This window comes from Lactuca sativa, chromosome 3, assembly GCF_002870075.4.
Source record: "Lactuca sativa cultivar Salinas chromosome 3, Lsat_Salinas_v11, whole genome shotgun sequence".
NCBI lineage: Eukaryota > Viridiplantae > Streptophyta > Magnoliopsida > Asterales > Asteraceae > Lactuca > Lactuca sativa.
The window spans coordinates 259,997,987-260,016,831 of NC_056625.2; the positions used below are offsets into that span (position 1 = coordinate 259,997,987).

General features: G+C 39.5%; 1 protein-coding gene and 1 long non-coding RNA gene across 2 annotated transcripts; both read right to left on the reverse strand.

Moving 5' to 3' along the window:
• Positions 1–5,025: 5,025 nt before the first annotated feature.
• Positions 5,026–10,135, reverse strand: LOC111918836 (putative disease resistance protein At3g14460). Its single transcript, XM_023914454.3, has 3 exons — positions 6,339–10,135; positions 5,404–5,522; positions 5,026–5,322 (listed from the first exon to the last, which is right to left on the reverse strand). Exon 1 carries the CDS (start codon positions 10,133–10,135, stop codon positions 6,341–6,343), a length of 3,795 nt encoding a protein of 1,264 aa, XP_023770222.3. The 3' UTR covers positions 5,026–5,322; positions 5,404–5,522; positions 6,339–6,340.
• A 754-nt stretch (positions 10,136–10,889) lies between these two features.
• On the reverse strand, positions 10,890–13,229 carry LOC111918831 (uncharacterized). The gene is made up of 4 exons (XR_002859345.3): positions 12,903–13,229; positions 12,116–12,187; positions 11,405–11,498; positions 10,890–11,325 (listed from the first exon to the last, which is right to left on the reverse strand). It is a non-coding gene; the product is annotated as an uncharacterized LOC111918831 (long non-coding RNA).
• Between the last annotated feature and the right edge of the window lie 5,616 nt (positions 13,230–18,845).

The window sequence follows — 18,845 nt, forward strand, 5'->3', positions numbered from 1 at the left end:
TGCATGGGATAGCAGTTATGCTATAAGGGAATGGTGTAGCGTTGGGCGAGCACCATGGCACTTGTTGTAGTGACAAGGCGGCCAAGTAGATTTCCTTGGATAAGGAAAGGGAAAGGTATGTAGCTCTGAGAGGGAGTGTAAGTTAATGGAAGCGAAAGCAGTAGCGCAGAGGTATGATTGAGGTGTTTGAATCATGGTTATTGAGCAGAGTGTTTGCGGCAGTGTTATGGAATCACATACGGGTTGGATGGCTGCGTAGGTCACGGAAGGAGTTCCGCGGGTGTAGAGCCAAAGAGGCTTTGAAGGGATGCAAGGATGGAGCCTTAGATTCCCAGTTTGGTGTGAACAAGGAATTATGCTTGTAGCGGTAATTCATCCTAGGGGGGATGTTTGGAGGTGTCATCAGTGCGTCGGGTTTTCCCAACCCGAGAATGCTAGAGCTAGTTCAACATGTGTATGTGATGACAGAGAAGAACTCATGGGAGTTGCTCTAAAGCTGAAGGAAGTGTTGTCATGTCAGCATGGAAGGGATAGAGTTGGACTCAGTAAAGGATCAAGTTAAGTCTTAGTAGTGAATTCGGTGAAGGATATGTCTGACGAGGAAAATGATAGCAGTGCGGTACTGGGTCGGGATCCCGGTGGTTCAAGGTTATATCTAGCTCGTAAGAGTCAAGTGATTATTGTGATCTGGAACGAGTAAAGTACCATGAAGTGGTACTCGGTTGATAGGTGTGGTTATCAAAGGATGAAACCGGTGGCCGGCTTGAGGCGGTGGTCAGGACACTGCAGGGGAAGAGTTGGGTTTCGGGTTTCGATGGTAGTGTTTTGAGGAACCTGGTTTGGTTAATGCTAGGTTGTGCATTGCAAGAATAGTTATTGGAATTGTGTGTTGCAGCAGGCTTCGGGGACGAAGCCTAATTTAAGTGGGGGAGAATTGTAACATCCCGGAAATTCATAAGTAAAGTTGAAGGGCTAAAAGTGTAAATAAGAAGGTCGACTTAGCGAGCCTATGGATAGACTTGGCGAGTCGAGTCACGTTTCAGGTCGCGTGATAAGTGACCAACTCGGCGAGTCACATGGGTAGACTCGGCGAGTTGGTGTTGTATGGAGAAAACCCTAATCCCGGGGGTTGAGCCCTATATAAAGAACATAATACCCCCTCCCCAGCCTTTTTACCTTCCCTTTGAGTTCCAGAGGCCTAAATTCGTGTGAGCTTTCCTTTGTGAGTAATTAGAGCCTTGGAGGAAATCTTGGAAGGGAATTAAAGAGCAAGAAGATTTGGAACAAGGGGCTTTGCAGAGATTTAGTTCATTCTCCAGTGGAAGCTTGCATTGGAGGTAAGAGATCTGCTCTTGAGCTTTTGTGCATCTAGATCTATCAATTGTGGGGTTTTTGGAGCATAAATGAGGTTCATCTCGAGTTTGGTGTAAGATCTGAGGTTGCTACCTCAGATCTAGGATTGTAGTGATCCAGGAAGCCATAAAGTTCATGCCCAAGAGTTGTTAGTGAAGCCTTCTTGTCCCAAACCTTATCCCAAGAGTGTTCTATTCTTAGATCTCTTTGGATTCACGTAAAGTTTGCAACTTTACGTGAGGAATAGCTTGTGGAAGGGTAGATCTATGAATTGGAGCCCCTGCATGGCTTGGAAAGCCACTCAATGGATTAAGAGCTAGTGGTACTCAGCGAGTTGCATGAAGATAGGCAGAAACTCGGCGAGTTTGAAGAACAACTCGACAAGTTGGAAGAACAACTCAGCGAGTTGGTTGAAGATAGCCTTGGACTCGGTGAGTCTATTCGTGAGGTCCTAACCTTTCCTGGTTGAGCTGTGAATCGGTGAGTCAAGGGACGACTCGGTGAGTTTGAGCGGGAAGTGACTCAGAGTTCTTGGGACTCAGCGAGTCTTCGGGCGACTCGACGAGTTGGGTCGCGATATGGGAGTTTTCAGAGTTGAGGGACTCGACGAGTCAGCGGGCTGACTCGGCGAGTAGGGTCAATCAGGAAGTTTGACTTTGACTGAGGACTTTGACTTTGACCAAGAGTTGACTAGTTGTCTTCCAAGGGTAATTTGGTAATTTTTGGTATTTATTGAGTTCGGTCTTTTGGTATTGTCAGTGGTGGAGTTTGTGTCAGAGGTTGGAGTAGCGTGATCTTATCTTTTCAGTCAGCAGTTGCAAGGTGAGTTATCCTCACTATATCGACAGGGTCTAAGGCACCAATGCCGGCCCTTTATTGGATTGTAATCTGGGTATCGTTGTTATGTTGTTGCTTTGCTATGTTTGCATCATGGTAGTTAGGATGGTATATGTTAGAGACCTGGTTAAGGTCAATAGCTTGGTATATAGGATGATGCTATGCTAGTGACCGGTTAGGTCAGTATCATGTTTGGAGTATGTTATGTTATTTGATCTGCTAGATCGGTTTGATTGGATGTGAATTGTTATATGATTGTATGTTTATGTGCACATGGTTATCGGACTGGAGTTGGGTTGAGGCGGGTCCTGCTTTGCGTTGTAGGCCAACACACCCAAGGAGGACCGGTTATCCCGAAGGCCAACGAGCGGTCCGAATAGGCTGTAGGCCCCACGAGGGCAGACCAGACGTGCCGAGGCTCGGAGAGTGGACCAGGCCGACTGAAGGCCCGGTGCAGGCGGACCAGTCATACTGTAGACTTAGAGAGTGGACCAGGTGGGTTGAAGGCCCGGTGTGGGCGGATCAACCACACTGCATACTCGATGGATATCGATAGACTCATAGGGTGGACCAGGTGGATTGAAGGCCCGGTAGGGCGGACCAGTCACACAGTAGACCCGAAGTGCATAGATATTCTGTTCGGTTATGTTATGTTATGCGTGGTATATGTGGTTGGTATTTTGGGGGTATCTCACTAAGCTTTCGGGGGCTTACAGTTGTGGTTTATATTTTTCAAGTACTTCAGGAGACTGTGGCAAGGCGAAGGCGTGATCGTACCGCTCCTCATGTTTTTGTTTTACGATATGGTTCTGGGAAGACTCTGATAATAATTGTATTGAAAACCTTTTTGTAATGACTTAATGAAAGTGGGTTGTTTTTGAAATATTTAAATTGGCTTGAACTTTTAGAGTGTTACAAGAACATTTGTTCACCAAGGAATGTAAAAACAAATGAACTAACATATGAACAGTGCCGCTGAATAAAAGAAGTTCACGAAGAGGCATTTGCAATATTAAATTTCATCATGAACCATAACATGAGGCTCTCGATTTTCACCAAGTTTACTCCTCTTAGGCTGCTTTGTGTTGCTGACACTCGCTTTGCCTCCATTATTGTGATGCTTAAGAGATTGAAACTTATCAAAAAGGGTCTTCAAGCTATGGTCATAAGCGAAGAATAGTGTTCTTATAGATTAGATGACACTGAGAAAGCAAACGCTGTGAAAGAGTATATTTTGAATGATGATTGGTGGGATAAAGTAACATATATTCTTAGTTTCACTGGAGCTATATATGAGATGATTAGAGCTTGTGACACTGACAAGCCATGTTTACACTTGGTCTATGAGATGTGGGATTCTAAGATTGAGAAAGTGAAGATTGAGATCTACAAGAAAGAAAAACGTCCGAAATCTCAAATAAGTTGTTTTTACAATGTTGTGCATCGTATTTTAATTGCTCGATGGGCGAAGAATAACACTCCCCTACATTGTTTAGCTCACTCTTTACATCCAATGTATAAGATTTTAAATTATACACTTGATTTGTATTATATATTTATGTTTTAACTTTTGGATGTTTGTAGATATTATAGTGATGCATGGTTAATGGAGGATTCTACAAGATGCGCTCCACATAGGGATGAAGATGGGATAAGGGAGATGTGGGGCCAATAAGAGCTTCTTCTAATGCTCATTTCTTTTGAATTTGGGCATTTATCGATTTTCAAAGAAAAAAGTGAAGGAAACACCTTTTCTGGTAGATGTAACGTTTTTGGGCAGTTGGAAACAGAGAGATGCTGGAGAGAGGTGAGGTGTTGGAGTCTCCCATTGAAACTGATTCCGGTTTCCCAAATTCCAGTTTCCCAAATTCCTTTTTTCCTTTATGGAAACAGAAGCAAGAGATGAAGGAAGAAGATGTGACAATTGATTACAGTTTTTCACATCATTATATAGTCCGCGATATAATATTAAGTTATCTAGTGTAGGAGTGTTCAAAACCGGATATCCGAAAATTTGGATATCCGAATTTCGGATATCCCAAAATTCAGATAGTGTATTATTGGTATCTAAATCCGTATCCGAAATTTCAGATATCCGAATTTTCGGATACGAATTCGGATATCAATATCGGATATCCAAATTTTTTGGCTTTTTTGTTATTATCAAATATCGATTAACTTAAAATAACCTATTTTAAAATATATTAAGTTGTTAATTGTCTATAAGATGCAACTCAACCCAACAGTTACAAACCACTTGCAATTCAAAACAAAAAAGACGTTGAGCCATCATGTATTAAATGTTAAAACATTTGTAACCACAATTAGACTCATTGTTCGGATAGACCTAAAAAGATAAAAACATTTCGCTCTTAATGTCCTAATAAATAAAACATAACCACCTTAAAAAAAACTATAATTTCAGTTTTAGTTGCAAGTCATCATATGTATCGATTTTGAAAGTAATCCTATAAGCTCCTTTATATTTGTTTTATGTGGAAAAAGAAAAGACACTTCCATTTGTCATGAAGATTATGTTCATCTGTTTCAAGTTAATAATATTATTAGTTAACAGATTCGTACTTAACATTTTGCCTTTTCAAAATGTTCATAACCATCTTATAACAAAAATATAAATCATACATTCCATATTAAAAGTAAACCTATTTATTATATAAAAGCATTTAGTTTACCTTGTGAATAATAAATAAAATATGATAAAAATAATAAAAAATAAATTTTTGGATATCGGATATCCGAAATATTCAAAATTTTAGAAAACGAGTATTTGTATCCGAAAGTGATAGCAGTACAAAGAGGTGCAACATGTGCAGAGAGAGAATTGCTAATGCTATCATGTCACATGGATACGTAACAATGTAAGTATTTGTATGACTTTTCGTACAAACATCTCCAAAACACTTCTGATTAGAGCATTTTAAAACTATTTCTACTGTCAAAGCAGTACTAATTTTCTCACAAGCAAAGCCACAAACACCTTGTGTGCAAACTTATCAACCACTTTCCATAGTCTTCAAAGTCCCTCTGTTTGAACCAGCAGTTGGCAACTCACAGACAGGTCGAGGTGGAAATGGAGGCGGAGGCTAGTTTCTATGTTTTATCATAAGCCCACTGTTAAAAGATCCATGTTAATAATAATTTTATAACAGGAATGATACTGAGTAAATTGGCACATAGTAGTAGAGAGCTTACCCTTTGCAATTTTTCCCCCATTGTTTCTGTTGTTCGATCATTACAGATTGTCCAAAAAGATCAAGCTGATAAATTTATAATCCATCTCCAAGATTTGATCCCACATAAATTACAAACTCCTACATCTCCAAATTTATGAAAAACATACAAAAGTCAGAAAGTCTATAAAGAGAAGTTGTTCATTCGGAAATGACTACCGGATACATTATGACAAATTAATTATACGAGTACAATTCAGCAATTATTCACCAAATAACAAAAGAAAAAATAATTGAAAAATGAATCATAAACAATAAAACACATATCATGGTCCCTCCAAAGAAGTACACTAAATAGAAATACCAAATATGCTCTGAAAGGAAAAAACATGGAGCTAATAAATATATGGCAGTGAAAGATAAATAGCATTTCTGTTCACGATAATTCACAAATATAGAATCATATTTAGCCGTGTTAATATCGATCTACTTAATGAAAATTACATCAACATAATCTTAATGGGTTTAATTAGTATTAAAGCGGGTCAGAAGTCATGCATAAGACTACATTAAATTAGGCGGTATATTATCAAAATGACTCATGATTTGAAAGTATTTAACTTGTTTGTTTGTACTACATTAAGTTATTATTATTCTTATCCTTGTGATTTCTTCTACAACTTTAAAAGACAATGATAACTTTAGTCTTCACAACCAATCCTAGTCCACCATACACCAACTTAATTCCTTTTGCAATCCATTGTGGTACTCTCACGTTTTACAGCCCTAATCATATTAAATCAGTAAACATACCATGTTAACAAACGAATATCTAGACGTAAATAGAACTTTTATCGAAATACATCCTTGGATATCTAAAATGTTGGTTGAATGGCAGTAATTTAATTTATACGTTATGGAAGTAAAAGAAGTCAAAAGGCATAGATAATGGCGCACCTTCACAAAAAAATATAGTCATCCTCGTGGAGGCGTGGGATTAGAGAGACGACGGGCCAATAGGAGCCTCCTATACTAGTCTTTTTTTTCAAATTTGGGCATTCAATAATTCCCAAACTCAAAAGTGAAGACAACTTTTCAGGTAGATCCATCATCTTTGGGCACTTGACAATGGTGAGATGTTGGAGGGAGGTGAGGTGTTGGAGTCCCGTTGAAACTGATTCCAGTTTCTCAAATCTTTCTATGCAAAGCTTAGTAAGAGATGAAGGAAAAAGACCGGACAACCGACTAAAATCAGTCACATCTTCATATGGTCCGCCATATAGATGTAGGTAACCAAGTGAGGTTGGAAAACTCTGTGGGCCCCACTCTGACATGGGCTTCTTCAACCCTCCTATGGTAAGGTGACACAGTTTTGGTGGCCAAAGCCCACCAGGAAAGGAAGCATCCATACTTGTACAGTTTTGTATTTGCAAATGTGTTAACGAGGCAAGATTCGGCAACTCATGGTCAGGAAATGGAAATGACTCCAGACTTGGACACTCTTCTATTCTGAATGTGGTCAGATGGATGAAGTACTTCAATTCATTCATCGATTTAAGTTTCTTGCAGTTCCAGATGGAAAGTGACTTGAGCTTCTGCCCTCCTCCTGTTGGGAAAGACACAGATGTAATTGAATCACAGGTAAAAATAAACAATGACTGAAGACTATCTGGACAGCTGCAATGCTGTAAGCTGTCACAATCAGATACCCACAACCACCTAAGAGATTTTAGGTTGCTCCCACAATTATCCTCCTCTTTCTCTCCTAAACTCACCAAATTTGAACAATAAAGTACCTTCAACCTCCTTAAATTCGCAAGAAGCTTACCTGCCTCTGCTTCAGATTCCCACAGGTATCTTATTTCACTACAGCATTCTATTCTTACTTCTTCAACTTCCCTAAGATACTTCATAACACCTCCCCACACCTCATGAGTAAGACCTGAAATATCATATAATATCAACTTGGTGACTGATGAAGCGACATGAACCAGGCTTGTCAACACACCATGACCACATCCTTTTACTGTCATAACTCTGAGTAAAGGTAGTTTTTCAAGTGAGACTTCAACCAGATTAGGACAAAATAGAATAATAAGCTCTTTAAGGCATGGAAACACTGCTGCATCTACAACCCCATTGTTATCGGTTGACCATACCCCCCATGATGGCATACTATCAAAAGTTAGAATTTCAAGGGATGGGAATGCAACACCTGTTCCAAGCAACTCCCAACCTACAACTTTCACCTTACTCATCTTCCCAATATACAACTCCTTAAGTGATGGTAGCTGCCCAAGTCTTGGTAGAGATGTACATTCTTCACACCCATATATCGACACGTGAGTCAACCTAAGAAACGAAGGATCCCCAACCCAATTAGGAAACTCTATACCCGCATATGACACAATTTCAAGCTTCTTCAAACTATCAGTTTGAGGCTTCAGCTCAGTAAGGACCTCCTTATCATGTGTCTCCTTTCGAAAAACATTCAACTCAGACAACCCAAAACTCACAGCAAACTCCAACATATGAAGCCTCTTTTGCAATAACCCATAACCCCAATCCAACTCTAACTCGGTAAGCCTCTTTTGTGATAAGTGTGAGCCGCGTGCCTCCGTTTCATTTTGTACATTGCCCAACCCCCAAATGGAAATTTTCCCATGGAGATTTTGCAAGTTTTTAAGCTCGGTTATTGCAAATCCGTTTTCACCACCAATTATGATCTTGGAGAGAGTTTGTAGGCCTTTCAACTCACCAATCCCTAAGGGCATCTTCTTCAAACAAGGAGTATCCCTAATGTCCAAATGCCTCAAATTTTTAAGCTTTAAGAAGCTATTGGGCAACTTAGTTAAACATCTACAGCCAAAAAGGATCAATGTCTGGAGATTATAAAGCTTGTAGACATTTTCTGGTAAAAGTTTGATATAAGTTCGAGATAAATTCAGATACCGCAAGTGCTTTAAACTGCCAATGAATTCGGGTACCTCGCTTATGCCAAGATGACTCAAACTTAGGACCCTTAACAATGGTAACTCCTGAAGTAAGTTATCCAGGACCTTATTTGATAAGTAGAATGTTTCCCTCTTTCTTATCGCCCCAACAGATAAGGCTAATAATGTTCTCAAACTTTTAGCTCCTTTTAGTGGCTCGAACCTTCCGGAAACCATGTATTCCTCACGAACAAATGACAGATGACGGTACTTTTCGAATGATTCATTCCTATATTCTTTCTCCATCCCAATGTCTACCCTTGAAAAAAACTCTCCAGCAACAGATGTGGCCAAGTCACTCATGAGATCATGCATCACAAACAACGATTTGTCATTTGGTGCAGCTTGAAAAAATGACCTTGACCACAACGCATTAAAATACTCGAGACCCAAGCGTTCCATTGTCTTGTTTGTCGTTGATTGCAAAAAACCTTCTGCCATCCACAACAGAATCAACTTCTCCTTGTCAAACTCAAAGTCCTTGGGGAACAAGGAGCAGTATGCAAACAACTGCTTCAAACATGGAGAGAGATCATGGTAGCTTAATTTGAGAGCTGGAACAATCCCATCTCCCTTTTCTAGACTCCATATCTCACTATTCAGCACTTCTTTCCAGTCTTCCTCATCTATTTTTGTCCTTAATAACCTTCCAAGTGCTTTCAAAGCCAACGGCAACCCATTACATTTTCTGACAATACCTTCACCATGTGGTTTAAGTAGCGGATGTGAATCAAAGTTTTTTTCTCCCAATGCATGCTGACAAAATAAGGATAAAGCACTTTCATCAGATAGAATAGGCAAATGATAAGGTTCATTGTTACCAAGTTGGGTTAACAACGACATCTTCCTGGTTGTCATGATAACTTTACTTCCGGGTGCCCCTGCAAGAAATGGCCCTGCTAGGATTTCCCAATCCGTATAGCTTTCACTCCACACATCATCTAAAACAAGCAGAAATCGCTTATTTGAGATCTTCTCTCTTAAAGCTACTTGCAGCAGATTTAAATCCTTAAATACTTGGTTTCCCCCACCTACTGATTGAAAAATAATATTGCTTATATTGAAGATATCAAACTCATCAGAAACACAGACCCACGCCATGAGTTCGAAATCATCCTTCCCTTGCATTTCATTATACAAAAGTCTAGCGAGAGTGGTCTTACCTACCCCACCCATACCAACTATGGGCACGATGCTAAAGTTTCTATCACATGGTTCATATAGCTTGTGGATCAAAGCATCCTTTTCATCTTTGCGTCCAATAATACTAGATGCATCTACCAGAGAGGTCTCTAACCTTCTATTTCTATGTTTTGGGCTTTCACCTATCACACTCAAACCAAGCTTATATTTTTCCTCAAACAGTTCTTCTAACTTGGTGATAATATTTTCAAACCTGTCGTGCATCCTAACACTTTCGGGTGAGATAGTAAACATACTTGGTAAGAGCTTTCTTAACTTGCTCGGGGTTTCAGATTCCTCTGAGAATTCACGATGCATAGCTTCAGTTTCCAATTCGTCAAGTAGGTCGTCTATGTCGTAAGCCAAATGTTGGAGACTATTCAGCCATTCTTTAACAGCTTCCTGACGTATTTCCTTCTCAGAAGCATCATTAAGCAGATCTTTGATCTTGATTAACGACATCTTTAATTTCTCCATGTCGTCGTCATCGATTTTCTTGAAACGAGCAAACTGCTTGAAGGTATCAGAGGCCAGCTTGTCACAAAACAAAGAGTACAAGGCAGAAATGATTCCAGCCATTGCTTGTGGTGAAGGCGTAGGTATGAATGATCGGGATGAAGATGAATTAAGTGTGACTGTGGATTGAAAAGAACGATTCAAGCCTTAGTTCAGTTAGTTGTCCATTGTTTTGGTCAACGTCTTTTTACCACTGCTTTACTTTTGTACTACCTCCGTCCCAAATTGATAGTCCACTTTTGACTTTTGAAGTCTTTTTCCTTCAATTTTGACCTTAAATATTTTTGTTTTTTATAGATAATACTTGATGCAAAATATATGAATGGATTATATTTTAAATGTTTTTTCATTGTTATAAGTTTTATCAAGTAATATATAACACAAATAAAACTATTTAAGGTCAAAGTTGAAGAAAAAAGACTTCAAAAATCAAAAGTGGACTATCAATTTGGGACGGAGGGAGTATTATAAATATAAAGTGATATTTCCACTAGTAATTTTAAATTTTTAATTCATCCACTTAACAAATATGTAATCATTTTATATATAAAGTGATATTTCCACTTGTGAATTAAAATTTTTAATTCATCCACTTAACAAATATGTAATCATTTTAAATATAAAGTGATATTTCCACTTGTGATTTTCAATTCTTAATTCATCCACTTAACAAATATGTAATCAAATGACTCAACAAATTTTCACATCTCTGTTCCTATAACTGATGTCTACTTGGACCTGAGCCCATTTATTTTTAACTGCTGTCATACACATGTCATATAATACAAAATTTCTGTAGTGAGATATATTTTCTAGGTGGCCCACAAAGATTAGCATTATGCCATTATACAGAACTTGTGCTGTGTATGCTAGAAAACACGTTTAAAATGTACAAAACTGTTGCTAACACTACAGGAAAGTGATAGCAGTACAAAGAGGTGCAACATGTGCAGAGAATTGCTAATGCTATCATGTCACATGGATAAGTAACAATGTAAGTATTGGTATCGACTCTTCGTACAAACATCTCCAAAACACTTCTGATTAGAGCATTTTAAAACTATTTCTACCATCAGAGCAGTACTAATTTTCACACAAGCAAAACCACAAACACCTTGCGTGCAAACTTATCAACCATTTTCCATACTCTTCAAAGTCACGTGTTTGAGACAGCAGTTGGCATTTGGCAACTCACAAACAGGTCGAGGTGGAGATGGAGGCGGAGGCTAGTGTCTATGTTTATCATAAGCCCACTGTTAAAAGATCCATGTTAAGGATAATTCTATAACAGGAAGGATACCGAGTAAATTGGCACATAGTAGTAGAGCTTACCCTTGGTTTCTTCTTCTGTTTTTCTTCATCTGTTTTTTTTTTACCTTCATTTCTTCTTGTATCAATGCAAATGCTTCATCAATTATTTCTTCTTCTGTTTTTATGATATTATCAGAATTGAGAAACAATTTAAGTGACACAGTATTGAATGAAATGATATAACCATAGATGGAAATGTTTTAAGTAAAATTAAGAAGAAATTGATGTATCTGTTTTGTTTGAAAATGAAAAATTACGTTCATTCTTGTATCAATGCGAACTCATTCATCAATTATAGCTCCTAATGCCATTGGTATGAATTTAACTTTAGAATTATGAAAACTACTCGCACTATCAATACTTACACCAATCATTTACGAACAAGTTAAAAAGTAAATTACTAAAATCGTTCCTATGGTTTTGTCAAAATTTGGTCCCTAACTTTTTCTTTGCACTCGGACCATCCCTATGGTTTGATTTCGTTGTGTTTTTCGTCCCTATGGTTTGGTCAAAATTGCACGTTTGGTCCTTAATTTTATGTATGTAAGGGAAAAAACACGCAACAAAATCAAACCATAGGGACGATCCGAGTGCAAAAGAAAAGTTAGGAACCAAACGTGAAATTCTAACCAAACCATAGGGACGATTTTAGTAATTTACTCAAGTTAAAATTAAAAAAAGAATTAAACTATAAGGATCTGTGACTCTGCAGATAGCATAAAAGAAACCAACCTTACACACCCGATGGCATATGCATTAGCATTGAATGCTACAATTGTGAATCATAAGGGTGGGTCATGAATCCTGCAAAAATAAATCAACATAAGTTTTTCATTCCAAAATGACTACCGGATACATCATGTCAAATTAATTATGTGAGCAAAATTCATCAATTATTTTACCAAATAACAAAAGAACACATAATTTAACAATGAATCATAAACAGTAACACGCATATCAAGATCACTCCAAAGTACACTAAATAGAAATACCAAATATTCTCTAAAAGGGAAAAACAATGGAGCTAATAAATAGATGGCAGTAAAGATAAATAGCATTTTTGTTCACAATAATTTCACAAATATAGAATCATATTTAGCTGTGTCAAAATTGATCTACTTAATAAAAATTCCATTCACTTCACCTTAATGGGTTTAATCAGTGTTAGTACTCGGTACTTAAATCATATGGGTACAACAGTAGGTTGATATTAGGCAGTACATAATCAAAATGATTCATTATTTGAACGTATTTAGCCTGTTTGTTTGTTCACCATTAATTTTGGATATTTTACAACGTAATAATGTACTGATTTCTAGATGTTTGGTTTGGTAACCAGTTTAATTCAGTAAGCATGCCATGTTAACAAACAAATATTGAGACACAAATAAAACTTTTGTTGTAAAAATACATAGGCACTTGGATTGAGATAATATTTAAAAATTTTGTTCGATTTACAGTTATTTAATTTATACATTACGAAATAAAAAGAAGTTAAAAGACATAGAGAAGGCCGGACCTTCACAATAAGATATAGTCATCCTCGGAGATGCAGGGGAATTAGGGAAACGACGGGCCAATAGGAGCCTCCTATACTAGTCTTTTTTTTCAGATTTGGGCATTCACTAATTTTCAAACTCAAAAGCGAAGGCAACAACTTTTCTGGTAGATCCATCATCTTTGGGCACTTGACAATGCTGAGATGTTGGAGGGAGGCGAGGTGTTGGAGTCCCGTTGAAACTGATTCCAATTTCTCAAATCTTTCTATGCGAAGAGAAGTAAGAGATGAAGGAAAAAGACCGGACAACCGACTAAAATCAGTCACATCTTCATATGGTCCGCCATATAGATTCGGCAACTCATGGTCAGGAAATGGAAATGACTCCAGACTTGGACACTCTTCTATTCTGAATGCGGTCAGATGGATGAAGTACTTCAATTCATTCATCGATTTAAGTTTCTTGCAGTTCCACATGGAAAGTAACTTGAGCTTCTGCCCTCCTCCTGTTGGGAAAGTGACTTGAGCTTCTGGAGGAATCCTAATCACCTCCAGCTAACATGATCAACCCTTCCACACCTGCAGCAGCCTAAACCCTTGGAGTGGCAGACTCCCTTGTGCACTCCCCCATACATGTTGCACTGCCTCTAGCCCTGTTGTCCTTTCACCCGATGATCAGAAGTCTTGGGTCTCTCCTCGGGACCCTCTACTATACACACCTGGCATGACCCTCTCTTCCCATGGTACTCTAAGTCAATCTCGCATCTGCAACCCTTACGTATCTATGACATCCCCATTTTCACGGCCAGAAAAGATTGATTTTGTTTATGCTTTATAAAAATCAGAGTATCTCTTTCAATAAAAACGTTGCGGAATTTGTTCCCAGAAAAACATCATAATTTCATTATCAAACCATTTTCGAAGAAATATATTTTTATTCCTTTTAAAACATTTGGGATGTCGCATCAATACAGAAACATAAGCATAAACATAACTTACATTCATTTACACTAGTGATCTATATCCCCTTAATCTCTTAGTGTAATGTAACTTCACATCATCACCCGTGACACAAGTAAACTAAGTGAGTCAGGTTGGGAAACCTAGTGGGTACATAGGGTTTTCAACCCACAATAATATAATTATTATGCTTAATCATCAAATAATTAACCCAATTACTCATCCCCATTATCTTCTTTATTCCTAAGTACCTTCCCTAAGGATTTATCCTAAGGATTGTCTCCTACATCATATTTACATCTCATCTCCTTACATCACATTTCCTTATATGTTTGTTCCTAAGGACTCCCCTAAGGATCATTGCCTACATCGCATAGACAGTATTGATTCAGGGATTACTCCCTCAATACGTGCCAAACAAGGGTTAGGGTATCATCGTATGAATACGTAGATACAACATCGCCTGAACTCGTAATTCATAGTAAGGGGTCAGAGTATCATCGCATGAATACGTAGTTACAACATCGTCTAAACTCGTAATTCATCACTTATAGGCTATGAGTCTGCTGGTGTTTCCACGAGGTTGTCTATAATAGTCCATGGTCGCCATCTATACTCTGGTAGACGACTACATCTCTAAATTGCTGGACAAGGTTATAGTATCTTTCATCTTACATGACTGATTCATCATCACCTATCTATCCTCATCTAATTATCATCACCTATCTCGCATCATTTTATTTAATCACACATCAACTATTTCATCTACCCATGTTTTATCCCAACATATTTGTAGATATCAAATAAATATATAGTTTAAATCATTTAAAACATGTATAAATTCATTCATCCAGCTAGATAGCAAGTATCCAGATAATATGCAGACATGACATGTAATTTATATAAAATACTCCATATCTATGTGTAAGATGAAAGTAACTATACCCTCACAGCACATAATTTATATTAAATACTTCATATCTATGTGTAAGATGAAAGGAACTATGCACTCACAACACATAATTTATATTAAATACTTCATATCTATGTGTAAGATGAAAGGGACTATGCACTCACTTGTTAAAGTGATGATTCCAAACTCGGACAGCGCTTCGCTTCTTAACAATATAATTTCCTTCGACGAAACCTAGTATTATTACCACTAGATTTTAGTCTAATATTTACCGTGACTAATTATTAGTCTTAGCATTATTATTATTATTATACGGTCCTAATAACATTACTATATTTAAATAAAAGTTATATTATAAATAGTGTAGGCGTAGCTCACTCACAACGGATTTTTATTATAAAAAAAAAGGGCTTCGCTGGAGCAGCGTTTCCGAGCCGAAAGCTTTTCTTCTCGGAGCCATCGGGCGCTCCGGGGCTTCCTTATCACAAAGAAAATCATCTCATACATAGTCACCTACTAGTGGGCCGGCATTGGTGCCTTAGACCCACCTCTACTGGAAGGTAACTCAACTCACACTGCTGAAGTCCCGTAGACATAATCCCCAGCTGTTGGATGATAGATTCTCAAAGTGTTAATATCAAAACACCAATTAATAATTGGGTTCCAACACATAACCACAAATACATATGTGGGGGTAAATTCTACTTTACCCCTAACTTAGCTTTATTCAAGCCCAAGTCCCAATCCAAAGGCCCAAAAGTCAACTATAAGTCAAAGCCCAACATATGGAAAATTGGGCCCAAACCTTTACAAGGTCTTACCATAAGGCCCAACCATTTATTTCAATCTAACATTCAACATTATAGTGGCCCAATATCACATAATCCTAAAGGTCCAAACTATGGCCCATCTATGGCCTAATTTTCCAAATTAGGCCCAACTCCTCATATGGGCCTTACATCGAAGCCTATTAATTATTCTAGTCTATTTGCTTGATCTTGGATGGCCCATTAATAATCTAATCATCAAGGCCCAATAAAAGGCCAAACAATAAACCCAAGTGAAATTAGGGTTTTCACATAAAATGACGATTAAGGTTAAGTGTTTCTCACTTAACCTATTAAGGACTTAATCCATTAAGTCCATCATTCTTCTAAATAACTCGTATGGTGTGATTGGGCTTAACACACAATTACATTCCCATGGCCCAAATGTGGGTCCCGATAAGTCCAACCCATAAATCCAATATTAGGGTTTTCTAAACCCTAATTAGGGTTTCCAACCCCATCTTAGTCCTATAGGCCCAATAGCTAGGTCTTTTGACTAGTTAAGGTTCATTAGGCCCATTAGAGTTAACTAGGTCCATTAGTCATGTGTTTGGGCTTTTTAGGTCAACTAGGGCTTCATTGGTCCCATTGAGGTTTATTAGGCCCATTAGGGTTTTAGTCCCTTGTCCAAACATCTAAACGAGTCACAATCCAAATAAGGCACATTGCCAGTCGACACTGTGGCCGATGGCGGTAGCAGGCGGCAGCCACCACCTCACGGTGGTGGTTTTTAGTTTTCCTTTCATTATTCCAATTTGTAATTACACTTTACAATGCTAAATCACAAATAAACACACACACATACACACGGTAGTGCATGGTGGCAGCCACCACTTTACAGTGGTGGTGGTGGTTGTTCTTAATTTCCTGGCCAGACAAAACCACTCACGATACACACACAATAGAAATAACACACACACACACACACACACACACACTTCAGACTTCACTATACATTGCAGCCACCCACTTGGTGGCTCACAGCGGCAATAACAATGAACTTAGGATGCTAGGCACCACCTCACGGTGGTGGTGGTGATTTCTTGTGGTTTCCAGTCAAGCACACACACTAACCAGCAATCCTTGCTTGGAAAACGAACCCAACACCCACCTGTGGTAGGTGGCGACGCTGACAGCAACCCAGGAAGGCAGCAGCAGCGGGGAACCGCAGTGCGTACGGCGGCTAAAGCAGCGTCACTCGAACACAATACCCCCCCCCCCCCGGGGTGGCAACCGACGAACGGAGCCACTGAAACGATCCACACAACGGCGGTGTGAGCTGTAATAGTGGCAACAGACGAAGGAATGCCCGCCAGCGGATGAGAGCTTGACATTGCGACCGCAAACTAATCAAAAAACGAATGGAGGATGGTGGCAACAACGCTGGAGACGAAGTGGGGGTATAAGGATGAAGAGGTGGCAGCAGACGTCGGCCACTGTGGTGCCTACAACCGGCAACAGCCACACGACGGTGAGATACCCGACTGATCTACGTCCTAAGGTGGGTCCTCGATCCGCACAACGCCTGAGCAATAATGAAACGACCCAAAATTACAACCCAAAAAAAATTTTGTTTTTAATATAATTAAAACCGTAATCAGAGTACCATATAATAAAACCATGCGTGATGTATTCCAAAACATACTAAAATACTGTGCGGAAAACTGTATTATACTACATCAAATCAAACAACTAAATCAATCCCAGGCTAAAGCTGAGGCAGTGGTGTGTGCGATGCCGTCATCCCGAGCTCTTCCCTTTGCTTGCGGAAGTACCTGAAACCAAAACTGAAACTGTAAGCACGAAGCTTAGTGAGCTCCCCCAAAATACCACATACCATACAATAACTATATCATGTAAACACATATTGGGCCTTGCCCACTGCATCGGGACGAAACCCGGAAACTACATCGGACTGAAGTCCGGAACTGTCTGGGACCTTGTCCCCTGCATCGAACCAAAGTCCGGAACTAACTGCATCGGACCGAAGTCCGGAACTGACTGGGACCTTGTCCCCTGCATCGGACCAAAGTCCGGAACTAACTGCATCGGACCGAAGTCCGGAACTGGCTGCATCGGACCGAAGTCCGGAACTGACTGCATCGGACCGAAGTCCGGAACTGAGCATAGCATAGCATATCATAACAACTAGTATGAACACACATACTGCATACTACATCGGGCCGTAGCCCGGAACACATAAAACGTAGCTCACAAATCCTGTCTGAGCCACGAAGGCATCGAACATACTAACTACGGCATCGGATCAAGTCCGGAAACTACTGCTAACTGGACGGGCCGGCATTGTGGCCTTAGACCCGTCCCTACTGGAAGGAAACTCACCTCGTAAACTGGCGACTGAGTGTGTGGCTCTGAAAGCTAACGGTTGCTGCTCCTGAATCACCTCGGCTACAAGTCCATGAACACACTCAATCAAATACTAAACACTGCACTTGGGGTAAAATGACTCTTTTACCCTTGGTCAAAGTCAACTTACTTTCGGGGCTGACTCGCCGAGTTGGGCCGCCCAACTCGCCGAGTCTCACTCTCACTTCCAGCTCATACTCACTGCGACTCGTCGAATGTGGCATCGACTCGACGAGTACCCTCTTGATCCAAGAACTCAGACAATCTTCATCCGACTCGCCGAGTCGTATGAACAGACTCGCCGAGTTGTTCTTGATCCCAAAGAGATTGCCTTGGACTCGCCGAGTTGTATGAACAACTCGTCGAGTCCCTCCATCACTGAGTCTACCCTCAACTCGCTGAGTCCACTCTCTAACTCACTGGGTGCACTCGACACTGCTAAAAACGAAGGAATCGGGGACTCGCGACCCGACTCGCCGAGTCGCTCATCCCGACTCGTCGAGTCGCTGCCATGCAGCTAGTTTTTACTCGATTTCTCTTGAATCCAACACATGCAAAAGATAGATCTGGGTCCAATAAGCTGTTTTACCACGTAAAGTTTCCAACTTTACGTGCACAACCTCATGAATAAGGGAAATAAGGCTAAAAGATGCACAAAATGAGTAGATCCATGGCTAATATGCAATGTAACTCCAAAAAGACAGTAGATCTGGGCTCTACAACACCCCAACATTCAGATCCAAAGGTATTTCGACTTATTAAGACATTCATGCAAACATAAACCTTGGAACAAACATCAAATAGCTCTTAGAAGAGCTCTAATGGAAGTTTAAAGCATCTAACAAGAAGGGAACTCCGAAAATACCTCAATAAACTCAGATTTGCCCTTGGATCTTT

What these genes read in the sequence shown, in the direction of transcription:
- LOC111918836 (XM_023914454.3), bottom strand. Translation starts at nt 10,135, where the DNA reads ATGGCTGGAATCATTTCTGCCTTGTACTCTTTGTTTTGTGACAAGCTG.